The sequence below is a fragment of the Gadus macrocephalus genome, chromosome 11, assembly GCF_031168955.1.
Source record: "Gadus macrocephalus chromosome 11, ASM3116895v1".
In the NCBI taxonomy this organism is placed as follows: Eukaryota; Metazoa; Chordata; class Actinopteri; order Gadiformes; family Gadidae; genus Gadus; species Gadus macrocephalus.
In genome coordinates this window covers 21,854,702-21,881,264 of record NC_082392.1, presented here as the reverse complement: position 1 = coordinate 21,881,264, position 26,563 = coordinate 21,854,702, and the positions used below count along the sequence as shown (strand labels likewise).

The 26,563-nt window shown below is 46.2% G+C and overlaps 2 protein-coding genes across 5 annotated transcripts; one reads left to right on the top strand and one right to left on the bottom strand.

Moving 5' to 3' along the window:
• The first annotated feature begins 8 nt into the window (after nt 1–8).
• LOC132468122 (SH2 domain-containing protein 3C-like) lies at nt 9–25,560 on the top strand. Of its 4 annotated transcripts, none has more exons than XM_060065779.1 (8): nt 10–162; nt 1,372–1,445; nt 7,584–8,512; nt 17,805–17,920; nt 18,400–18,571; nt 20,003–20,114; nt 23,154–23,414; nt 23,953–25,557. In XM_060065779.1, exons 1-8 carry the CDS (start codon nt 155–157, stop codon nt 24,189–24,191), a joined length of 1,911 nt encoding a protein of 636 aa, XP_059921762.1. In that variant the 5' UTR covers nt 10–154; the 3' UTR covers nt 24,192–25,557. The 4 variants fall into 4 exon arrangements, with proteins under 4 accessions (XP_059921764.1, XP_059921762.1, XP_059921763.1 ...); XM_060065780.1 differs by having other exon boundaries at nt 83–162; nt 1,396–1,445; nt 23,953–25,558; XM_060065781.1 differs by lacking the exon at nt 23,154–23,414 and having other exon boundaries at nt 9–162; nt 23,953–25,560.
• Nucleotides 1,551–6,653, bottom strand: LOC132468124 (UDP-glucuronosyltransferase 2A2-like). Its single transcript, XM_060065785.1, has 2 exons — nt 6,472–6,653; nt 1,551–3,444 (listed from the first exon to the last, which is right to left on the bottom strand). Exon 2 carries the CDS (start codon nt 3,248–3,250, stop codon nt 1,682–1,684), a length of 1,569 nt encoding a protein of 522 aa, XP_059921768.1. The 5' UTR covers nt 3,251–3,444; nt 6,472–6,653; the 3' UTR covers nt 1,551–1,681.
• Nucleotides 25,561–26,563: the final 1,003 nt, after the last annotated feature.

Below are 26,563 nucleotides of genomic sequence, written 5' to 3'. Positions count from 1 at the left end.
AATGTTTTCATTCATAAACATGGTGAAAGAGAAGGCAGAAAACGGGCATTCAGAGTGTTGAGTGGTGTCCGAGCATGCGCATTAGGTCCCACCGGTGTCGGCTGAGAGACGCGGGGAGCGGACAGCAGAGTGAACCCTGGACGCCGACACTGCGATGAAGGGGTAAGCACACTGTTCTCTTGGTTAAAAATGAACTAGTATTAATACTCGTTTTCGTATCAATGTGAACAACGATCAAGATGAAAAAAGTTGATCACTTAACGACCATTAGTAGATATGGACTTCAGTGAACATGCATATTTAAATAGCCTGTAGGCTGAGGAGGTTCACCAATTAAATATGATTACTTTGGTTTGAACTTTGGTCCTTTTAAAAAATATTATATTGCTAGTTATTGGCATTAAAGCACTTTATCATATTATGTATATTGGGCATTCTGTGTGTGTGTGTGTGTGTGTGTGTGTGTGTGTGTGTGTGTGTGTGTGTGTGTGTGTGTGTGTGTGTGTGTGTGTGTGTGTGTGTGTGTGTGTGGGCGCTGGGCTGGTGAGTGTGCGTGTGTTAGGGGGTGCCTGTGCGCGTTAATGTGTGTTTTCTTTTAGCCGTACCGTAAGAGACGAGAACAGAACAGAGGGTGGTCTCTCTCTCTCTCTCTCTCTCTCTCTCTCTCTCTCTCACACATTTTCTCTGTCTGTCTTTTCATTCATGATGTAATCTTTGTTTGTTTGTTCCATTGATAGCGGACACTGGGGTCTGTCTGGAAAAAATGTTTGCTCACACAAGGGTCCAAACATTTACATTTATATGTCTCTGTGTAGTTGTTTGTTTTTGTATGGTACAAATACAACTACTGCAATTACGGCTACGCTTGGCTGTGGAATAGACAGATCGAATCTCCCAGTCACTCATCCTCTCACTCCCTCTCACCGTCCACTGTTAATGACAACCCTCTATTCTCTACCCCCCTCGGTAGTTACATTCATCCCCTAAGGGGATACATGTTAGTATATCTTTTCTCTATAACTATCTTTCCCCCTCTCCCCTCCCATCCCTCCCTTTCCCTCTCTATAATTTTCTCTCTCTCCTCGCACTACTCTTCCTATTGCCCCCTTGTTCCCACTGTCCACTCAATCCCTGTCCTCTCTCTCTCTCTGTCTCTCCCTCCCCTCTATTTCTCCTCTCTCCTTTCTTTATATTTTCTTTTTTCTCTTCTCCCCCTTTCTCTTTCTCCCCTCTCTCAATATACCTCCCCTCACTCTCTCGTTCCCTCTCTCTCTCTCTTCTTTCTCTCTGTCTCTGTCTCCCCTCACACACCCCTTGTTCCATCGTCCTTCTCTCTATTTCACCCCCTCATTTCACTCTCTCTTTCTTCAGTCTGTCTAATCTTCCAACACACAGGAGGTCAGAGGTCACCCAGGCCAGGTTGGAGGGTGAAGGAGAGTCTCTAGGTGAGGATTATAACCACTTCCTACTTTTCCACTCCTCTCGTTCACTATGACCCAATCAACAATCAAGGTTTTCTCGTGAAACCAGAAACTAAAGATAGGGCAGTGTGGCAATATGAACAGATTTATTTATGTAAGTCACACAGGTAAGTTATATTATATTTTTGTTTTACATGATTTACATAAGAATCCCATATCTTAACAATCCCTTTGAAGGAACGCCTGTTAGAATGTTTACATTATTCCTGCTTGCCTTTACTCCTGCGCACCATCCGGCGCCATAAGAACCTGAGTGTAGCACCGGAGATAAGCAGGACCAGCAGCACAACCGACAGGAGGAACAGGGCCACATCCACACTGTAGTACTGAACTGTTGACATCTTGTAGGAGTCCGTTCTGAGGTGTGGCGCCCCCTTGTGTCTCATCACAAACTCTATCCAGAACATGGCTCTCTCCAGGGGCTTGGTGGGCTGGTCTCTGTGCAGCGCAGACAGACGCTGCATCTTGTCCCGGTAGGTGGGCTGGTAGAGCACCTCCTTCAGGGCCGACAGGAAGCTGTCTCTGTTCACCGTGGAGAGGTCGAGGACCTTGGCCACGCCTCTGGCTCTCACCCTGGAGAAGTTGTCCAGCTGGTCGAACATCAGCGGCAGGCCCACCAGAGGCACCCCGTGGTAGATAGCCTCCTGGATGCCATTGGTCCCACCGTGTGCCACAAAAAGTCTGGTGCTGGGGTGGCCGAGGAGGTCATTCTGGGGCAGCCAGTCAAGCAGCAAGGTGTTGTTCCCCACGGTGGAGGGCCTTTTGCCGGTGTGCCGCCACACCACCTTCTGGGGCAACTCAGCGAACGCTGCAGCGATGTCCTCCGTCAGTTCCTCAGGCAGCCCTCCCACCAGCGTCCCCAGGGTCATGATGATGACGCCGTGCTCCCCCGCACTCTGGACAAAGGCCTCCAGGTCTGGGGAGAGGGGCTTGGAGGGCTTGCACTGGAAGCCGGCCATGTAGACGATGTTGGGCATGGTGGGCCGAGGGAACTCAAAGGTGAAGTCGGTCCTCATCAACCAGATGTCTGCGGCCTGGAACAGCTCCATGTAGTGCACGCCGAAGTAGCGCTGCACCAGGGGCCCGTAGTTCGGTTCAATGATGAAGGCGATCTGTAGCCGGGTGAATAGATAGAAGAGGGTGTTGCTGATCCGCTGGGTGAAGCTCATCACGTCCGTCAGCTCTGCCCCTGGGGTGGGAACATAGGAGAGGGGGCTTGGGCCTATTGCTCCATGGCCCTCCCCCTGGATGGTCCACCTGACATTGAGGACCAGAGGGAGACCCAGACGTCGGGCCAGCAGCACGCCGGTCCCCATGGCCGGGTCTGTCAGAACCAGGTCGTACCCGGCCTTTTGGAAGCTCTGCATCAGCTCTCCGTCTTCAAAGATTTTCTCAATCATGTTGACGGTTGACAAGTGAAACTGCCGGAACATGAATAACATCTCCATCTCCACGGACATGCGGTGCCATACGGACCCCCCAGCACGCCGCAGGCTGATGATGCGGGCAGCCATTGAACCAAAGTCCTCCTCGTTGAAGCCAGCGGAGAAGTCGACTGTGACAGTGCGGTAGTGAGGAGAGTTGTCCTTGATGTACCAGGCGTCGTTGGGCCGCAGCACTGTGATTTCATGACCTCTGGAGTGCAGCTCCTCCATCAGCACCTTCATGTTGATCCAGTGGCTCCCATCAACCGGGACAACCAGGACCTTACCACCGTCGACGGGGCCCACGTAGCAGAACAACGCGGCGAGTAGCATCGCAGGGAGCATGGTGGAGGTGGAGGTAGAAGAGCTGGTTTTCCAAGTTGGGTGGTGGTTATGGTGGTGGTGGAGCTGAATGATTGTGTTGGTGGTGGTAGATGTGGTGGTGATGGTGGTGATGGTGGGTGGTGGGTGTGGAAAGAGGCGCTGGTACTGGGATTGAGGGGGTTGGTGGTGGTTGAAGGGGTAGCGTTGGTGGAGGTCTACGGGGGCAGAAACCATGAAACATCAATACTGACAGCACTATCACAGGCATGTTGATACTTTAAGGGAATATATATTAATACGCAGGTCATGTACGGCCTACTGTAATGATTCTGTGGATGGTAGTTTGCGCCCTCTGCTTGCAGAGTGCAAATGTTCACACAGGGACAGTAGATTAGGCTTTTACATAAGTTTTGAGCTGTGTGACTGTGCTCTCAAACAATGATGCAGACACCTACCAAACGTATTATCTCTAAAGAATGCAGCACTGGAGGTATTATAACTAGGGTTGGGTATCGTTTGGGTTTTATCCGATACCGGTGCCTACTCGGTACTTTTCAAACGGTTCCGGTGCTAAAACGGTTCTCGAACCGGTACTAAAAAAAGCGAAACTGCACACACTTGCATACATGCACGACTTGTTCTGAGTAATAATAATAATAATATTAATTACTTGCTGAAAGCAGGCAGGCACGCATCATGGCGCAACATTATTGCCAAAGTCATAAGTAAAGTAAAGTAACATAACTCAGGTGCGCAAGGCAGCCACAGGAGACGCCAACATTGTTTTCAACCGCTCGGTACCGCGCTATATTCATTCCCAAGTTTTGAAAAGAAAAAGTATTTGAAGCGAATAACGACTGTTTTTTATTTGTTTATTTGGTTTTGAACAGAAAGTTTTGGATGCATGCATCGGCTTTGAGTTTGTTTGTTTGTTACTTTAAAATTACATTCGCACGCAACACACACACGCACACGCACACGCGCGCGTTCATTCACGTTCACCCACTACAACCTGCCGATCTTCAATCAAAACAACATCAAGTAAGCGATGCCGCAGCGCGTTGACAAGTCCGTCCCGAGTCTCGAGGAGCCCATAGGCTTTATGGTGTATATGTTTGAAAGCCGTGACACAGACACACTCTATTACCAGTTGGCCTGAAATACCACGCCTCGCAGTCATGGACCTATAAAGAAAGTCGTAGTCGTACCATGCGTGTTTAGCGCAACATTGAAAAGGGTCCCGTCTGAAACAGTGTCGCGGAGCGCTGCGTTCCGAACGTTGTGTAATCAAATACACCGGTATGGCGGTATATAACAAAAGCATTTACTAACGAAAATACACACCGTTATTCAGTCTGAACCGGTATAGCGCCCAGCACTAACGCAAGTTGACGCCGCAACACCATGGGGGCGGGGCAGGGGGCGTTCAAAAACGCCAGGCACCGTTATGAGGAACCGAAATGTGCGTTCTTATTCGATCTCGTTAAAACCGTTTACGTCGGAACAGGTTCCCTACTGGAACTGAGTTTCGGTGCTCAACCCTAATTATAACGGGGCATGTTCCCTCCCTGCAGGCTGAAGCTTACCGTACAGCCCTTTGTCCAGGGGGTGAGGGGCCTGTCTGTGCAGAACAGAGAGCCCTGCCTCCTTTCCCCCTCCACATGAGGGCTCTCTAGTCTTTACTTCTCTCTCTCTCTCTCTCGCTCTCTCTCTCTTTCTATCTCTCTGAAGATTGAATTAACTTGCATGTCACTACACGTCCAATAAATTACCTTCTGCAGATGTATCTTCTAGATCAGAAACGTTAAATGTTAATATTCATAATTTTTTGGTTGATATTTTGGCATACGTTGAGGAGGAGAGCCTTGGTGTTTGTTGCACCTTATGATCTAGAGGCTAAGTTGGAGAAGTAGGATAATTGTTGGTACTGGCTTCTTGTTGTATTCTACATTTGAGTACTGGCCTCATGTTGTATTCTACATTTGAGTACTGACTTATTTTAGTATTCTACTTTTGATTACTGGCTTCTTGTAGTGTTCTACATTTGAAGACATCAGAAGTCCTACAGGTTTAAAGGGGTAGTTCGGAATTTTGGACATAGGGCCTGATTCCCAAGTGAGCATTGGTAGTCTATATCACTGGATACAGTTTTCAACACATTTCATACAGTCCTTCTAGTTGCAGAGTTCGGCAATGCTAGCCTGCTATTAAAAACAGTCTTACCCACAGTACACCCGAGGTAAATCAATTATAACGACAGACTATAAATCTAAATGTCTGTTTATAGAATAATGTTAGAAATAAAACCAACCTTTCATTGCATTTCATTTTGAGGGAATTGCGGGGTCTCAGCAGCAGTGTTTACATTCCTGTACGTAGGCTACGGCAGCGGCGGACTGATACCTAGGTTACCTGCCGCTGTCATTGCTACAAACGCAGAGTACAGTGAACGAAGGAATTCTATAAGCGTATTCAATTAACAAGATATGCCCACGTTTGGGTGGAGTTAGCGATGCATCTGCTTTTGAAGACGATTATGAGGAATTTGTTGTATCCAACGAACCGTACATGTACGAGCCGGTGTTTTGATGTCCAAGCCAGCAGCAACAAGCCACAGTTGAGTCCTTTCTGGATCTCGCACTGGAAATTGGTGGAAACTTTGTGGTGCCCATCTGTACCGTTTATTTCTACAATTTCTAAAAGCACACTGAACCATCATGTTGCCTAGCGCTTCTGTCCCACGCTTCTCTGTTTACGTTCTTCTGTCGTGATTCGGTTACAAACCTAACCAGCGCATAGTAAAATTCCGCTTCTGCTGAGAAAGTAGTCCCTCGATGATTCATGCGATGCAAGGTTAGTTTTATTTCTAACATTATTCTATCAACACAGACATTTAAATCTATAGTCTGGCGTTATAATTGATTTACCTGATTTACCTCGGGTGTACTGTGGAGTGGGTAAGACTCCACTTTTTAATAGCAGGCTAGCATTGCCCGTTGCCGTGCGCTAGCCTAGCACGAGCGAACTCTGCAACTAGAAGGACTGAATGAAATGTGTTAAACTGTCTCCAGTGATATAGAATACCAATGCTCACTTGGGAATCAGGCCCTATGTCCAAAATTCCGAACTACCCCTTTAAGAGTGACTGTGGTGAATGGGCACAGAACACGATCTGGTGGGTTAAGATGGGTTCTTCATTCATCCCTGGAGAACATAACAATAGTAAACATCGTCACAAATACCTGCTCTAGATGACTCTCGTCTCTGAGGACAGGAGAGCAGTCTGTTGAAGTCCTCGCTCCCTCCTCAGCAGAAAAGGGACACTGGAAGCGAAGTGAGGCTGGCACTTTTACCCCTCTGAACCTCAGGGGATATCCCAGAAGGGAACGCAGGATGTTGGGTAACTGGATCAAAGGTTTTTCTAATTACACAAGAAACTACAAACAGGTTTCCTCCCAACAGGGCCCTCCCACCTTCACACCAATTGTGTTCTACTCTTTCTGGTTCAGAAGGGTAGAAACTGTAGATACACACCTAGGATAACAGAGTAGAATATCATCAAAACATTTTATCTACACCTATAATTAGAGCAGAATATAATATAAACAGTAGATACAACTATAGGTACAGTAGAATATCATATAAATAGTACATACACACCTATAGGTACAGTAGAATATCATGGAAACAGTAAATATACACCTATAGGTACAGTAGAATACCATATAAACAGTAAATACACACCTATAGGTACAGTAGAATATCATATAAACAGTAAATACACACTTATAGGTACAGTAGAATATCATATAAACAGTAAATATACGCTATATGTAGAGTAAAATATCATAGAAACAGTAGATATACACCTACAGGTAGATTAGAACACCATAGAAGGAGAACCTTGAAAATGTGGAGATAGCATATCTTTTGCTAATGTTTAGCCAAAAGATAACGGCGACTTGCTGTAACGGCCAACTTGCTACTTGAATATCTGACCCCCCACCTCTTCTCTTAATACACAATGCAATTTAATCTAATTCCAAGGCGACATATAATAAATAATATTTGACTTGATAACTTTTGCAACAAGTAACAGTAATAGCATTCTCATGTATTTTATAACATGTTTCAAAACGTTATGTTTTGTAGGGTTTAGCCACTTTTACCAATGAGATGATCACATCTTCTTCATCCACAAGATTAATTTGTATTTAAAGTCATCTTCCTGCAAAACAATTACAAACTTTGATGATAAGTGTTATAATCTGGATGTCGAGAGGGCCCTCCCCCAGGGACACTCTGTCAGCAGGCCCCTTCTAAAGGTTTTCATTGTATTGTCAATCATCTGCAGACCCTGACCCTTGGACATCCAGTGGCAGTCAAGGTCCTTCTCCGGTCCGGTCGGCCCCTGGTCCCCCCTTGATCACCAGCCTTCAGACGAACCAGGAGCACAGGAACGCAAGACCACGAGACCCCCTAAACCACAGCATAATACACCAGGATGCTATAAACCCAAACCTCATACAGCAGTATGCTATACACAATGACAACTCCAACACTGTATACCAGGACCCTGTAAGCCACAACATGGTATACCAGGACCCTGTAAGCCACAACATGGTATACCAGGACCCTATAAACCACAACACTGTATACCAGGACCCTGTAAGCCACAACATGGTATACCAGGACCCTGTAAGCCCCAACATGATATACCAGGACCCTGTAAACCACAATAATGTATACCAGGACCCTATAAACCACAACACTGTATACCAGGACCCTGTAAGCCACAACATGGAATACCAGGACCCTATAAACCAAAACACTATATACCAGGACCCTATAAACCACAAAACCGTTTACCATGACCCTATTAACCCAAACAGTGTATACCAGGACCCTTCAAACCGCAACATCATATACCAGGACCCTCTAAACCATAACACCATTTACCAGGAGCCCATTAACCAGGACCCTATTAACCATAACATATATCAGGAACCTATAAACCATGAGAACCCCAACCCGATATACCACAACCCCGTTTGCCAGGAACAAGTAAGCCAGGACTCGGTTGCCTTCCTCTATCAGGACTTATCAGGAAACAGCTACACAGCGGTCCGCAGGTCAGCGCTCTGGCCCACTAGGTACCGGTCCAGGTTGCTGCCTGGGGAGAACCAGCCTCTGGATGTGGGGCTCCTCCGCAGAGTGAAGGAGGTGCTGGAGGGCGTGGAGCCCAGGACCGCTGCTCAACACATCACCCGGGCCGACTGCATGGTACTCATCATCATCATCATCCTTTTATTATTAGACTCAAGGTCCATTTAAAAACATACAATAAAAAAAATAGACAACACACACATAAATAAGAATAAAAACATGACAACCAATTATAAAAGGCACTTATACCAATGCCTCCAAAGGTATGACTGGTAGCGTACTGCGCTATAACTTGGGTTCGACAGCAGCATTATGACTTCATTCTTTGAGTTATTCAGGCGACAGATAAATCTGTGCATAAGGTTCCTCAATAAAGCTTGTAAGGTGTTAACTCCTGCATTCACAAATAGCTCTCTTGCACTACTCCACCTAGGTCTTTTAAGTAAGATCCTAAAACAATCGTTGTAAGCAACCTGTAGTCTGTGCATACTTGATTTTTTGAACTTACCCCATAAGGGGGCAGTATACAGGGGAGTGCAATATGCTCTAAAGAGACATATTTTAACATCATGTACGACACTGTCTTAAGATGTCGTCGTCAGACATTTGATCTGTTATAAAGTGCCTGAGGTACTTAACTTTATAACAAACACAAAGCTCTTCCCCAGAAAGATAAATGGTGGAAAGTGGAGGTCCTTACCTCCCTTCGCCCTATTATCACACTGCTCTTATTTGTATTGTATTGCACATCATGTTTGACACCATATTCTGTACACACATTTAACAACTGCTGAAATCCAGCACTACTTGGAGAGAGAATGGCCAAATCATCCGCAATACATTAAATGGTTAATCACTGTGTTACCAATCATACAGCCTGTTGGTGACAGGTATAGGCAGACTGACAGGTCACGTGGTGTTGGGGCTACGTCAGTCAGGATCAGTGGTAAAAGTCAGCTGTTCACGCGCGGGTGGATTGAATGAAATGTTTGAGATGAGAGGGGGTGGACGGGGGAAGTCCAACTTTGCTGACCGCACAATCTATTAACATTTAACGCACTTTAGCACCGATCACTTTAGGACTATGCTACTATGGAACGTTTTTAACTTATCTCTAATAAAACCAACAAAACGCAGTACCCATTCTTAAGTGATTCTTGGAACAAGCAGCGCGTCTGGCAAAAACATATTTTCCCGATCTAGCCTCTCGGTGACTAAATAAGTGGTTCGATAGTCGCCATACATTTGTCAGCAAAACTGTGACACAACCACATGGATTGGAGCCACGAAAGGACCCGACATGTCACAAATGGACGCATGGAGCAACAAAGGAATGCATGATATGCAAACAATGTAAGGAGGACGCGCACAAACAAACAGATAACAAGGACGGACTGAAAGGATAGGCGGTAACGTACCCGACCCGTTCCGTGACTGCTGTGATACATGATTGATTGGAACACTTTGATCTGTTCCCGCCGCTGAGTGGAAACTGTCTGTCATTGTGAATTGTGATATCACGCTGTGTTCGCGGCCCGCCGGGCCAAGCTGTGTGTGTGACAAACTAACGTGCTCTGCTCTGTCTCTATGCTATCGCCGATAGCTGTGACTGTTTTATGTGGCTGCCTTGCTTTGGATTCTCTCATTGTGATCATTTATTTGTGCGTTCAAGATGAGTGGAACAAGTGTTGGTTCAGATGTTGGGAAACAGGACATGGGAAAGAGGAAAGTAATTCTAACTGAAAAGGCTCTTGCAAATAAAATTGAGTCCATACAAAAGGAACGAAAAAGGAAAGTGGATGAAATAAAGACTGTGATAAGCTCTATGAAAGAGCTCATGAAAGATGAAAAACATGTTTCAGCTGTTAAAGGGAAACTTGATGGCTTGATGAAATTGTCTCACACCTCTAATGAACTACATGCTTCCTTAATGCCTCTCATTCCTCATGATGAACAAGAAAAACAAACCGGTTGGTTCTCAAAAATCATTAAACGTAAAGATGATTTTATTGAGGATGTTAATGCATGGTTTTCTGTAACCAGACTCAGAGGATCCCCAAGCAGGCCTCTGCTGGTGGCTAATAGGTCAAATGAAAGCCCTCTGCTACATGAGGCTGCAGAAGAGGAAAATGGAGGTGTGGAAAATGTGGAAGTGACTGGGCCTCAGTCACATAATGTTCAGGATGATATTCAGCCAGATGACAGCATATCAAACTATAGCAGCCAGAATCATGGTTCAAAATCTATCGGGTCAAAAGTGTCCTCAACTGCATCTGCCCGTGTTAGAGCCGAAGCTGAAATGGCTGCTTTAATAGCTCGAAAAAGGTTGCTCGAACAAAAGCATGCTCTTGAGGAAGAGGAAGCCAAAATAAGGCATGCGCTGCAAGAGCAGGAAGCTCGAGTCAGAAAGCAAAAGGAACAACTTCAACTTGAAACGGACATGGCCGCATCGGCGGCAAAGCTTAATGTTTTGAGAACCTCTGGGTCAGGGGTACGGAGTGTTGCTTCTCAGAAATTGGATGGAATGGAAGCCTACTTTGAAAGTGGCCTCAACTTTAATGCAGAGACCTTTGTACGGCAAAATGTTGGAGATATTGGAAGAGGACAACCTGCAGAGTTTGGAGGCCGAAACAAAGGCAATGTGATGGAAACAAACATCTCCAGAGGACCTCAGCCCCCACACAGGCTCAGAGCACAGTCCCAAAGGCTACAGGAGCCCCACTGTCTCTGCATAGACACACACAATCTGCTTCCGGAAACATCAGCAGTGAACAGGACACCATGATGTCTATAATGCAAAAACTAAATGACATAACTTCGATGTTGGTGCATCAGCAATGCATTGCTTCACTACCTAAAAGAGACATCCAACTGTTTGACGGTGACCCTCTGCACTATCATGCCTTTATGCAGTCATTTGAGCAGACCATAGAACTGAGGACTGACGATGCTGTTGACCTCCTGCATTACCTGGAGCAATACACCAGGGGTCAGCCTAAACAGCTAGTCAGAAGTTGTCAACACATGACTGATGGCATTGGATATGCTACAGCAAAGGCTTTACTCCAGGAACACTTTGGAAATGAGCACGTCATAGCATCCGCTTATGATCTTTGCATGGCCAGCAATAAAGTCGGAGGATGGAAAAGCTTTACAAGCATACAGCTTATTCTTGCGAGGATGTCACAATGCCATGAAAGATGTATACAACCTATCTGACTTGAACACGTCTGCAAACATGGTCTCTGTGATCAAGAAGCTGCCTTACAAGTTGAGAGACAAGTGGCGAGCGAAGGCATGCGACATTCAGGAAAAGCATCGGAAAAGAACTATGTTTGCTGATATTGTGACCTTTATTGAGCGTGAAGTTAGGATCACTACAGACCCTGTATTCGGAGACATACAAGATGCTCCAGTCATAGGGGCCTTCAAAGAAAGTGGTAGAGCTAATCCTGTGCCTCGTCCTAAGGCTAGAGGAAGCAGCTTTGCCACAACTTTCACTACTGTGGAAAGGGATGCTCATTGGGAGAACAGGGTTAAAGATAGACCCGAGAAGACCTGCCTTTCCTGCAAAAAGGGTAGACACACACTGGAGTCGTGTTTTCTATTGGAGAAGAAAGCTCACAGTGAGAAGATGGAGTTCCTGAAGAAAAATGGAGTTTGCTTCGGCTGCTTGTGCACTGGGCACATCAGCAAGGAGTGCAGGAAACGTCTGTCTTGCAAGACATGTGGCTCACGACACCCCAGCTTGCTCCATATCCACTCTAAGGAGAATGGAGATCCAGAGAAAGGCAGGAGCAACTCTGACAGAGCAGTGGACAGTGCTCTAGTCGAAGTCCAAACCGGTGGTCTTACTGGGGCCGGTGAGCAAGATTGTAAGCTTGCTATCGTGCCAGTCAAGGTTAAGTCCAGTAAAGGTCAAAAGTCAGTCGAAACCTACGCCTTTCTGGACCCAGGGAGTTCAGCGTCCTTCTGCACAATGGGTCTGATGGATAAGCTGGGACTCTCTGGGAGAAGAACAAGGATTATTTTACGTACCATGGGCCAAGAGAAGGTGGTTGACAGTTGCATTGCATCGGACTTGGAGGTCGCTGGATTGGCCAGTGACTGGTACTGTGAAATGCCGAAGATCTTCACCCAACATCAAATGCCTGTTAACAGAGGTAACATCCCACGACAGCAAGATCTGGAAAGATGGCCACATCTGAAGCCTGTCTATCTGCCACAGATAGATGCAGACGTGGAGATGTTAATTGGCTTGAATGTTCCCAGAGCATTGGAACCACTGGAAGTCATCCGAAGTGTGGATGGAGGGCCATATGCGGTCAAAACAATGCTTGGATGGACTGTAAATGGACCCCTTGGAGGAGAGGGCAGTGACGATCCTGTGACTCAGTCTGCAGTTAGCATCAACAGGATCTCTGCTGTCACTCTTGACGAGCTCTGGAACCAACAATTCAAGACTGACTTCCCTGAAAACAGCCAGGATGAACTGCAAGGGCTGTCAAGGGAAGACTCTAAGTTCCTGGAAATGGCTAACGAGACTGTGGAACTGGTTGATGGCCATTATGTTGTTGGATTGCCGCTGAAGGACAAATCAATTACCATGCCCAACAATCGCAAAGTTGCAGAGCAACGTACTCTCAACCTCAAGGGGAGGTTTGGCAGGGATGCGGCATTCCAAAAAGACTATACTACATTTATGGACAACCTGATATCCAGTGGATATGCAGAGAGAGTGCCAGCTACAAGTCAGGAACGATGCGACGGCAAGGTTTGGTATATCCCTCATCACGGTGTATACCATCCCAAGAAAGGGAAGATCCGTATCGTCTTTGACTGCGCAGCAACATTTCAAGGCGCATCACTAAATGCACATCTCTTGCAAGGACCTGACCTGACAAGCGCACTGGTGGGAGTCTTGACCAGGTTTAGGATGGAGCCCATTGTTCTGATGTCTGACATTGAGGCCATGTTCCATCAGGTTCGAGTGCCAGAGACAGATGCAGACCTACTTCGATTTCTCTAGTGGCCCGATGGGGACTTCAGTCAACAGATGGTGGAATACCGGATGGTGGTCCATTTGTTTGGCGCGACGTCATCACCAAGCTGTGCTAATTTCGCTCTCCGAAAGTGTGCTGAAGATAACAAACAGCTCTTTAACCAGAAAGTGTTTGACACCATCATGCACAGTTTCTATGTCGACGACTGCCTGGCTTCAATAGCCTCAGAGGATGAAGCCATAACCCTTTACCAGGATTTGGTAAAGCTCTGTGCCAAGGGACGCTTTCATTTGACGAAGTGGCTGAGTAATAGTCGTCGTGTGCTGGCAGCAATACCGGAGGAGGAAAGAGCGAAGGACGTTAAAGACCTGGATCTGGACCACGACATCCTACCAGTTGAGAGGGCACTGGGAGTGCGTTGGTGTGTCCAGTCTGACACCTTTAGTTCAGTATAAGCTTTCAGGACAGACCGCTGACACGCAGAGGAATCCTTTCTACTGTCAGCTCTTTCTACGACCCTCTTGGAATCTTGTCCCCTGTGGTTTTCACAGCCAAGAGGATCATTCAAGACCTATGCCGGCAGGGGCTAGGATGGGACGATGTCATACCAACATCTGTAGCCCAGGAGTGGGTCAACTGGCTCAAGGAGTTACACCTGTTAGAGGGCTTCAGCGTTGGACGATGTTTAAAACCGCCCAACTTTGGAGAAGCAACCAGCGCCCAGTTGCATCACTTTGCTGATGCAAGTGAGGAGGGATACGGTACCGTCACCTACCTGCTGTTGCACAATGACTGTTCTCAGATCCACGTTGCCTTCATGATGGGAAAATCCAGGGTGACACCTTTAAAGCCTGTGACGATCCCACGTATGGAGTTGATTGCGGCTGTGGTGGCAGCTCGCATGGACACGCTATGGAGGAAGGAGCTGAGACTGCAGCTGCAAGACAGCGTTTTCTGGTCAGACAGTACATCGGTGCTGAAATACATCAAGAACCAAACATCAAGGTTTCGCATCTTCGTAGCGAACAGAGTCACAGAGATCCTCAAAATGTCTGAAGCATCACAGTGGAGGTATGTGAGTACCGCACACAACCCTGCAGATCTTGCCTCCAGAGGCATGAGAGCGGAGCTGTTCCTCAAGAATGAGATCTGGACCTTCATTTCTCATGCAGGAAGAGGAGACTTGGCCTGTTAACCCAGACAACTTGGGAGAACTTCCACCTGGGGACCCAGAGGTCAAGGTGTTGGCTGCCGTTGTCTCTGTGGAACAAGAGGAGGATGCTGTGCTGAGACTGATCAACCGCAGCTCATCTTGGAAACGTCTCACGAGAGTGATGGCATGGATCTTGAGACTCAGAACCTTACTTTGGAACAACAGGAAGAGGAGAGAAGTCACTGCATGTGATTCTCAGCCAGCATTGAACCTAACTAAACACAAAGATGTTCTTGACAAGGAGATTTGCCTCTCATTGGAGGAGATCAAAGGAGCTGAACTGGAGATAATCAAGATCTGTCAAAGAAGAAAGTTCTCTGAAGAGTTATCTTGCCTCCAAAAGGGAGAGTGTGTGAAAGGGAACAGTCACATTTACAGACTCAGTCCGATACTGGAAGAAGGTGTGTTGAGAGTCGGAGGCCGACTTAGTAAGGCTGCCATGCCCGAAGAGTCTAAACATCCAGCCATAATAGCAAAGGATCTCCACATCTCAGACCTTATCTTACGCCAGATACATCGAGAGGTGGGCCATGGCGGTAGGAACCATATGCTGTCAAGGCTGCGTCAGCAGTACTGGATGCCTGCTGCAGGCGTTGCCATAAGGCAGATCATTTCCAGATGTGTCATCTGTCGTCGGCTGCACGGAGCTGCAGGTCAGCAACAAATGGCAGACTTGCCTAGTGACAGAGTTTCGACTGGAGAACCTCCGTTTACTTATGTCGGAGTTGACTATTTTGGACCATTTGACATCAAGCGTGGCCGGAGTCTTGTGAAAAGATATGGAGTTATCTTCACATGTTTGACAATAAGAGCTGTACACATTGAAGTTGCCTCATCTTTGGACACAGATTCGTTCATCAATGCTTTAAGGCGCTTCATCGCAAGAAGAGGACAAATCAAAGAGCTGCGTTCTGATAATGGCACTAATTTCATTGGTGCAGAGCGTGAGCTGAGAAGAGCTGTTGAAGGATGGAATCTGGAGAACATCAATGATGTGCTCTCATTGAAAGGAATCAAGTGGACGTTTAACCCTCCCACTGGATCACATCACGGCGGAGCATGGGAGAGGTTAATACGTTCCATCAGGAAGATTCTCAATTCCACTTTGAGGACCCAAAGTCTGGATGAGGAGGGACTCAATACAGTACTCTGTGAGGTGGAGTCAATTCTCAACAGTAGACCTCTCACGAAGGAATCCACAGATCCGAATGACTTGGAGGCTTTAACACCAAATCATCTTCTGCTGCTTAAAGTCAAGCCCAGCTTACCACCTGGTCTGTTTATCAAGGAGGACAACTATGCACGCCGGAGATGGAAGCAGGTGCAATACATTTCGGACCTGTTCTGGAAAAGGTGGATTAAAGAGTATCTGCCACAACTACAGGAACGACAGAAATGGACAAAGATCAAGAGGAACTTTGTCCCCGGTGACATAGTGATCATAATGGACGATTCTGCACCTCGCAATTCCTGGATCATTGGGAGGATTACAGAGACAATGCCAGACAGGAACGGACTGGTGCGACAGGTCCGGATCAAGACCCGCACCAGCCTTCTCTGCAGACCTGTGACAAAGATCTGCCTTCTTCAGGAGTCGACGGAGTCGTGAAGGCTTCTTTTCCATGGATTTGGATTATATTGACTTTTGCCTGACATGACCTTTTTTCGTGACTTTGGATTGACTTTACTTTGGGGCGGGTTCGGTTCAAGAAGGATGAAGACCTGCAATGGCCATATGAACTATGAACTCTCTCCTTGCGCACAAAAAATCGCACAAAAAATGGACTTGTATTGTTTTTCTATTATGAATTTATGCGTTGGTAATTATTACTACTGTGTAATAACATGTAATAATTAGGGGCCGGAATGTTGGTGACAGGTATAGGCAGACTGACAGGTCACGTGGTGTTGGGGCTACGTCAGTCAGGATCAGTGGTAAAAGTCAGCTGTTCACGCGCGGGTGGCTTGAATGAAATGTTTGAGATGAGAGGGGGTGGACGGGGGAAGTCCAACTTTGCTGACCGCACAATCTATTAACATTTAACGCACTTTAGCACCGATCACTTTAGGACTGCTACTATGGAACATTTTTAACTTATCTCTAGTAAAACCAACAAAACGCAGTACCCATTCTTAAGTGATTCTTGGAACAAGCAGCGCGTCTGGCAAAAACATATTTTCCCGATCTAGCCTCTCGGTGACTAAATAAGTGGTTAGATAGTCGCCATACACAGCCCGTTCTACAATCGTTCAATTGGTCAGATAAATCGTTCATGTACAGATTGAAGAGGGCTGGTGACAGTAGCCCCCCTTGTTGAACTCAATTAGCAACATTGAAAGGACCAGAGACACTGCTACCCCATCTGACTTGCATACTCTGGTTAGCATACCAGTATGCAAGTATTCTTATAATGCTAGCAGGTACACCCCTTTGACTTAATTTTGTAAATAGCTGCTGGTGATTGACTCTATCAAAGGCCTTAGAGGCATCAATAACACCAATTACAACAGAGGAATGTTGCCCTCTATACATTTCTACTATTTCTTTCAAACTATAAATACACAACTCAGTGCCATGCTTCGGTTTGAAACCAAACTGATTGTCTCTGGTATATACCAATCGATCTAAAAGAATACTCTCCAGAACTTTGGAAATCACACTTGCCAGTGCGATTGGCCTATAATTGTCCATGCTCCCAATCTTGCCTGCTTTGTTCTTAATGACAGGCACAAGAGTTACGGCCAACATAGAGTCGGGCAACAGCCCATGCGTCATAAAGCCAGTGAAACATATGGCAAGTAGAGCGGCCACTTTCGGGCTAGCCAACCCAAGGTCAGTGATCTGATCTGAGCCACTTGCTTTATTCACAGATAATTTTGTGATAGCTTCAAAAACCTCATGTGTTGTGATTCCTACTGCATCCCTATTGGAAATATTGCCAACTGTATAAGGGTCACTTTTTACACAATTAAATTAGAGTAATTCTGCTTCCACAAATCAGCGATTTTATTAGCTCCAGAGACTCCCTCTACTGTGCTAGGCAACAATGTATTGCTCCTGTACCGTTCTCCTTATCAGTGTGAATAACATTATATTATCGACCGAAGCACAGACCTGTTTGGTTTGTGAAGCAGATAGACGGGTGTGTGTGGTTTGGACTGATGGGTGTTTTTGTGTGGTGTGGTGGTGTAGGTGGCAGGCATCGTGGAGGTGAGGGTGGAGGACCAGAGGAGGATGGGTGTAGCGTCGGGGGTGGAGTTACTGACCCTAGCCCACGGACACCAGCTCCGCCTGGACCTTCTGGAGAGGTAGTCACGCTCTTTAGGCTCGTTTCAGGGTTTGTAATGCATTCTACTATGGTGTAATACAATCATAATAATACTACATAATCTACTTCCCGAGAATTGTTTACACAATGTTTTCAGTTTCCTGCAGTTTTAGTCGACTAAGGAGCTTAAAGCTTAAGGTTAGAGCTTAAAATGCAACACAAATTGAAATTCTTCCATGAAGTTTAAGGCTAGGCTAGTTATTGACCAGAAATGTGCTTTATGGACCATGTCAAATAAAAAAGAAGCACATTCAACTTCTATTGAAAAAATACTTCCTATAGCCCAGTAGGACATAAACCATCTTCCCCATTTCATTAAAGAGTTAAACACTGCTCACTTGGATTGCTGCCCACATTGAATCGATGGATGTACATTTTCTGGTCAAATGTTATGTAATAGAATCTAAATTAATCTGATCTGATCTGATCTCAAGTAAACGGATGTCTTTGGGAGCTCAGGTACCAGACCATGTCAGTGGTGCTGGCGGTGTTTATTCTGGGATGTACAGGGAGCCCTGAGGAGAGGGCGGCTCTGCTGCATAAAGCCATCCAGATCGCTGCCCAGCTGAAGAGCAGCATGGGGAACATGTTCGGGTTCTCTGCTGTCATGAGGGCCCTGGAGCTCCCTCAGGTAACCACGGAGACCGCAGGGCCCTCCACTACTGTGCTACCTTGATGAACAGCACACAAAGGCAACGCTATCAGAGAGAGACACACACACACACACACACACACACCCTTTTTAACCCTTTGTATGGTGATTTTCCATCACTCACTGTGACCCTTGGGTTACTTCATCCAGCTGATAAAGTGTTACATTATCACTATGCTGTGTGTTAACTAAAAGAGGTAGACGGAGAGCGGAGTCACGTTGTCCCATCCAAATGGGTCCGTGTTACAACATAAACATAGCTCAACGATATTCTTTACAGAACATAAGGAAGGAGAACACCTTAAGAAACATATGTTATGCATACACACACACACTAAACACATACTCACAGATTATTTACATTGACCAACTTGGGGAAATAATTTGACATAACAGGGCTATTGAATTTATATTAAAATGTACGGGATTTAGCAGAGGCTTTTGTCCAAAGCAACTTACAACCATTCACACATCAACGGCAGTGTCAACCGTGCAAGGCAACAGCCAGCTCATCGGGAGCAGTGAGGGTTAGGTCTCTTGCTCATGGTCACCTCGGTACTTAGCTAGTAGGAGCTTGGGATCATACTAGCAACCTTCGGGTTACAAGTCAACCAGGTCTACCGCCTGAGCTACTCCAGTCTAATAACTTGAATGTACAAGATTATTAGTCTAAAACCTTCAAAAATGACCTACAATAATCAACGGAATGTGGAGAAATATCAGTGTTGAAATTATGCAAAAGACGTCTAATGTCAATTAGACATTGCAGAGGTATTGACTTAATTTAGCAGCTTACCCAGCTAGCGCTAGTCTGTAGGTTCTCGTATTACCACTTCGTACCACAAGAGGCCACTGCCGTTACTGCAGCGTCCAGCATACCTCCGGTCCAACATGAGAGGATTGAGAAGGAGAGGGGGCCCACCTTCTGTCATTCATGTGAAAAGTACACTGCAACATGTAGCCAGGTCAGGCTCTAACTCACCAGAGAACTTAAAGGAGAAAAACTTGACACCATCGCAGAGATTCACAACCACTCACTAGGGAAACAATGTTTTAGTTTGTTTGTAAATAGCAACAGTCTATTATTCAAAGCAGTTGTCTGTTATTCAGAAATAACCGACACAGTGGCGTGAATATCGACGGTGCAACAGGTGCATTGCACCGGGGCCCAGACGGCCTCAGGGGCCCATGGAGGGGAAAAAAAAGGACCTAGGCGATTGCCTAGGGCGGCAAATGTGTCGGGGGCGCACTCTGGTGGCGCCCTTAATTAATTAATTAAATTACACGATTATCAAAAAAGAGTAACCATCATAGCCGTGTAATATGTATATAAAGCATACTGTTACATTGACAGAAAATATAAATACACGGCTATATGCACAGAGTAATAGTGTGCATTTGTGTCTACAGGTTGCTAGGCTAAAGCAGACGTGGACGGTGCTACGCCAGCGGTACACAGAGTGCTCCGTTCTCTACCAACACAACCTCAGACCCTTCCTCAAGGCCCTGGATCAAGGGAAAGGTAACCTTCACTCTCCTGGGTACTTCACGCTCCCCCTCTTCCTTCACGCTCCCCCTCTTCCCCCCCCCCCTCTCTTTCTGTTGACACCTAGGATTCCTGCTCCGGCTCCTGGGTCATGTTTTTTTTTAGTATGAAGCCCACAGAAAACATGTTTTAACTAAGGCCCTGTCCACACGGAGCCAAAGCGGGCGAAAACGATCCGGTTTCGTTTTATGCGGTTCAGGAATATCTCCGTAAAGACGGAGTCATTGTGAAACCACATCGAGCTGCAGAAAACGCTGTAGTAGATATTCAAGGCGCTGGTTCTGTACAGAAAAAAGTGGAGCGCATACAGCCTGCTCGCTGTATACAAAAATTCAGTCACTAGGAGATTCAACCTTTTAAATTGAGCAGAAATACTTTTTAATGTACAGTTAGTGATTACATTTATCAAGGGGCTTTATTTAAAGCTACAAAAAGAATACAAATAAATTAATAAATAAAACCATCCAACGCAACTCTGACGTCCCCCAGCTGGTGAGAAGGGTCCAGCTGCAGCATTGGGCGTTTCCGTCATGACACAAGAACGCCCTTTAGGCGTTCCTGGTTGCGTTTCATCAACCAATCACGAGGTGTTTTGAAAGGCATACTGGGTTTCGCAAGGCATACTGCGAAGCACAGTCGAAAGGCAATGCTTTCCTTCCTTGATGGCAATTTTACCTCTCTCATTAGATTTAGCAATCATGGAGCCCCCACTTTGCTAGCGTTAGTTCTATGCTACCCGTACTTACTACTAGATCTTATTTTGAAACTTCTGTTTGAGAAAATCTAACTAGCGAATGTTCCGGATGTTAACAGCCGTGCGGAGAAGAAGGGGTTCGGTGTTAACGGTGAAAGTTAGGCCGGTTTATAGCACAGTTTTCGTTGTCCGGTTATAACCGGACAACGAAAACTGTGCTAAAAAAATGAGGAGGACCGAAAATTCGAAATGCCCCCAGTCAGAATGACCAATGGAAATAAATCTCACGTGATGCACGATTTGAATTGTGTTTAAATACTCAATTACTATCCTTGAGCCGGGTCGGGCCGGGCCTTTGATCGAGCGTTTGTGTTTTTTTTGTTTCGGTTCTCATTGCTTTATTGGCCTAATCTGAGGAGAAATCTATGCCATAAACAGAAATATTATATATTTCACTGCTGATCAACACTACGAATGCTGGTAACGAATAAATTGTAAAAAGACACACCATGTGAAGTTATTTTCCAAATAAGATTTGAAAAGCTTTGGAAGTTTATTTACAACACTATTTACGTGGTTTCGGAGTAGTACACTTTGACATTTTAATACAGTTCAGCGAGAAAGGCGACGAAGAATAAGAAGGGGGCGTTCCAGTCTGCGTTAACGGGAACCCCCACCTCACGAGAACGCCCATTTGTGTCTGCACACAAATGGGCTGTTGGATGATATTGCAGCTGGTGGGGGGCTAATGACGTCATCGTTTGCGTTTCAGGCGTCCACACGAAAGGCCCCGTTTACACGAGGACGCTTGCGGATAAAAACAACAAATATTTTATGTGCCTTTCGTTTAGACGGTGACAGCGTTTTGGGGGCTTAAAAACACAAAAATCTGAAACCACACTCCAGAGTGGAAAACTTGAATACGCTCCGCCGTAGCGTTTCCGTCTACACTGCCAAGACGCAAAACTCTGCTCAGATCTGCTGATGTCGCGTACGCGTTTACGTCAATTGCGCCAGTACAGGGAAATAAACAAATGTGTTGGATTATTTCCATGCGTCGGACCGCCAAGGTGCTTTGGCAGCTCTAATAAACTTACAGGAGTCTTTCCACGAAATGTACAGGATATGTACAGATAGTATTACTGAACAGAGTTGGATCTGTAATTATGTTTTGGTTTTCGCGGGGCAGATAAGAGAAGAAGGAAGATTCTACACATGCGCTCAAACATGGCGGTGTTGTGTGATAGTGTATCACAGCACCACCTAGCCGCCTGACATGCCCAATCGAATTCCACAAACCTTTGGCGTCACCGTATGCACGCAGATTTCCTCCCGAAAACGCTTGTCTAAACGTGGAATAAAAAGTGGAGACGCAACGCCACTTTTGCGTCTTCTGTTCAGACCGTCATCATGTAAATTAGCCTTAGAGATGGGATTCATGGCTCTTTGAAGGGAGCCGGATCCTGAGGAGCCGTTCTTTTCAAAGAGCCCCTCAAAAGACTGGCTCATTAATTTATTTTTAAGAAGCTAGCCTAGTGGTAACCCTTTTTATCTGGGAATTAATCACTGGGAGGAATGATTGGGTAAGATTTGGATCAGAATTATTTGAGTTTGATGTATTTTAAATATTGATTATAATTTAATTTAACATGTGTGGACTAGATTTTAATGTCTGATCTGCAGACATTATGTGTCGAAGTGTAAATAAAGCTCTTTTCACTTGTTCATCATGCATCACCTTTTTAATTGTAGCACAATAAAAACTAAGCAGGCAATGAACAACGAACTTCCATGCAAAAATATAATGAAAAAAAAAATATTAAAATAGAAAAACTTTTACAAAACAAGTTTCTTTCAAGTATAACACTGCAGAGGACTCCTGAACTGTCCTTTGTATAATTTGTGCAAATCTTAGTAAATAATATTTTTGGCAAGAGATGCTGCTGCGCTTTCTTTGGCTCATAGTTGCATTACTCTGCCTCTCCGCCGCGGACGCACTCACGTGAAACAAACAAACGCGTGTTCCCGCTTCTGACTGACATGTGAAATTTGCATATCAATATTCCACCACGAGTGCACTCTGCATGCTCTCCGTCTCAGTGGAGTAGGAGGAGGAGCTTGTGTGCGCATGCCGTGTGGACGGGGTCTAACCTAGTAGAATAAAGGTTAAATAAAAATAGAAATAAAATATGATAAGATGCTGTTGGTGATGAACAAGCCCATCTTGTTGAACTCTCTCTCTCTCTCTCTCTCTCTCCATCTCCATCTCCATCTCCATCTCCCTCTCTCCCTCTCTCTCCCGCCCCCCTCTTTCTCTCCAGAGAGCACCCAGCTGACAGGGACCTCCTTTCCCCACATCATACCCCTGCTGCTCCTCCTCGAGAGGAGAACAGCCTTAGGGGAGGGGGCGTGGCAGGTCGACGGGGAGGAGTCCTGGGAGGGGGAGGAATCCTGGGAGGGGGAGGAGTCCTTGGAGGCTGAGGGATCGGGTGTGGACGCGGTCATGAGTCACCTGGCGGCGGCTCGTACCATAGCACAGCTGGGCAGGATCTACTGTGCTAATGCTGACATTAAGATTATGGGTAAGGACACCCAGCTTAATGGTTTCCAGCTATATTACCAGTTTTACCAGCAGCATTAACTGGTTAGCAACAGTGTAACCAGTTTACATGGGGTGACCAGCCGTGTAAGTTGTAGCATAGTTCAAATAGCTTAGGCCAGAAACCTACCAGTAAAAGGCATGAAGTTTAGGCTTGTATCCTGCAGGGATATTAATAAGTGTATTGCTACAGGACCAGTCTACAACGTGTTGATAGCCAGTCTATAGCAACGTTACAGGATGTTTTAGCTTGTCTTCCAACCGGGAAACTTTGACTGCCTTCTGAGTTTGTGCTTGCGGTTATCACGTGCTTACCGATCCCCGCCTCCAGAGCATGATTGAGCACAATGGACATGAAGCAAAGAAAATGAAACACCCTGTTCACCCAGATCTGTCCGCTATCATATGACCAGCAGCACAGCTTGGGCAGTGTTACCATGATGACCGGGGATAAGGTGACCGGCTGTGTAACCCTGGTGAACGGCTGTGTAACCATGGTGACCAGCGGTCTCTCCCCCCAGGTCTGCGGGAGCAGGCAGAGGTGTCGGAGGTCTTCCAGACCGACTTCCAGACGCGGCTGCTGTGGGGCAGCGGCGGGGCGGGCCAGGACCCGGCCCAGCGGTACGCCAAGTACCACTCTGTCCTGACCACTCTGTCCCACCACCTGGAGCCCCCCAGTCACTTACCCCCTGGAGCCCCCCCAGACACTGACCCCCTGTCCCCCCCAGACACTGACTCCCTGGACCCCCCCAGACACTGACCCCCTGTCCCCCCCAGACACTGACTCCCTGGACCCCCAGACACTGACCCCCTGGACCCCCCCAGACAATGACCCCTTTGAGCCCCCAGACACTGACTCCCTGGACCCCCCCAGACACTGACTCCCTGGACCCCCCCAGACACTGACTCCCTGGACCCCCCCAGACACTGACTCCCTGGACCCCCCCAGACACTGACTCCCTGGACCCCCCCAGACACTGACTCCCTGGACCCCCCCAGACACTGACTCCCTGGACCCCCCCAGACACCGACCCCCTGGAGCCCCCGGACACTGGCTCCAGGGGGTCACCCCTGGAAGCACTGACCGACTGCTGTGTTTGGATATCCACACAACAGCTTTTAGTAGAACTTTTCACTGTGTGCGTGTGCCGTATGTCGTTTTCCAGCCTGATCAAATCACCTCACAGGTTCAAGTCAATGTCATAATAGTGGTTTTCTCCCTGGGTGTCGGCCAAGTTTGAAGAACAGTGTGTGTGTTTGTTAAGTTATGGTGTGTTCAGTGTAGGCCTACAGGGTAACTCTTTGATGTGGCTGTTGTGTTCAGCATCCCCTGCATGCCTTTACGATTGCAATACAATTTACGGCTACAATACGATGTTATTCAGTTGGTTAACTGAATTAAAAATGTTGATAAATTCAGTAAAACCTTTTTTAACTAAATCTTCCAGCTTGGGACATTAAAAATGCTTACTCCTTTCAATTCCAAAACGGATGTGTCCATGAGCTAGGCTTATTTTGTATTTAAAGGTCCCATGGCCATGAACATTTCACTTTATTAGGATTTCTAACATTAATATGTGTTCCCCTAGCCTGCCTATGGTCCCCCATTAGCTAGAAATGGTTAGGTGTAAAACAAGCACTAGGTATCCTGCTCCGTCTTTGAAAAATAAAAACCTCAGATTTCGAATATGACCCCATATGGCGTCATAAGGGGCCAAGTTACCTCCCCTTTCTCTGCCTTGCCCACCCAGAGAATTTGGCCCGCCAATGAGACAATGAGCTACGACGAGCAAGCGCCACGTGTGTGTGTGTGTGTGTGTGTGTGTGTTATAGTTAAGTTCAAGTGCCTCGTTCTGTTGCTACCCGAATAGCGTAGCTGTGACTCTGTCAATAATAAATCGTCTTCTGATTAGAAATAAACCTGCATTCCATGTGTGATCTGTCCATAGCTGAATGCGGTAGCCTACGCTACTATGCTGCTTTGACATTAAGCATGTTGGTGTTAAACATGTAATTTGTAGTGTAAAACATTCTAAAACTGGTGTAAAATGTTGCTGGCCATATTAACACGAAAAACATGAATGTTGCGCAGCATTTATTATGACGTCATCATATAGACTTTCTCAGCACCCCCGACTCTGACTGACTTCCCGCGTCCCTGGTGACCCGCCGCGTTGAGGACATGGCCCAAGACGTTAGTGGCCAGATAGCCCAAAGAGCAGGTCGGTTTACTACCTTCTCCATCGCATGCGATGAAAGCACCAACATATCAGACTCAGCACAGTTGCTGGTGTTTTTGCGAGGCGTCAATGGGGACCAAGAACTAGCGGTGTGCCAAGTGTGCCAAGAACTAGCGGGCCTTGAAACACTGTAAGGGACGACAAGAGGTATCAATATTTTTATGGCAGTGCAGCAAGTTATGGAGAACAACGATTTGAAGGTTTGATCTGGTATCCCGACTGATGCTATGGTCGGTAGTGGAGAACGGGATATTGTGAGACATCGGGTAATGTGAGACCCCCCCCTGTATCTAGGCAACGGAACACATTTGTGGTCATGTGACCATTATGTTTTCAAGCCCCTCCCATTTCCCCATGAAGGAGAGGACCTCATGGTGCTGCGGTAAGCATGTTTTTTCACCAAAAAAAAATGTTTGTATGTAAAAGAAAATTGTCTTGCTTTCAACTTAATCAACTGTTGTGCCAAATCTAATTGATTCAGGTAGAAAATCATATATTATACATGTTGATGAACTACCAACATATAAAACCATGTGATGATGCTAGCTGAAGATTAGCCTGAATTACTAAGAGAGGTCGTTTTTTCTAAAATGGTGGTGGTGGGGTAAAGTGAGACAAATTCTGTGGGGTAAAGTGAGACAGTGTCTCACTTTACCCCACCATGAGGCACAAGTTGAGTTTAGTCTTAAACATATTCTAATGTAATATTACATTACATATGTTTTATTTTTAATGTCATAAACATTGTACAAAAGCCATCATGCCAAGGCAATACAGCAGGAAGCAACCTGGGGCAAACACCCCTCGAGGAGATTGAGAGTGCAGCCGCTGAGGTCAAGGAAGAGAAGATGTCTATAAGACCAGCTGCAAGGGACAGAAATATTGACATGTC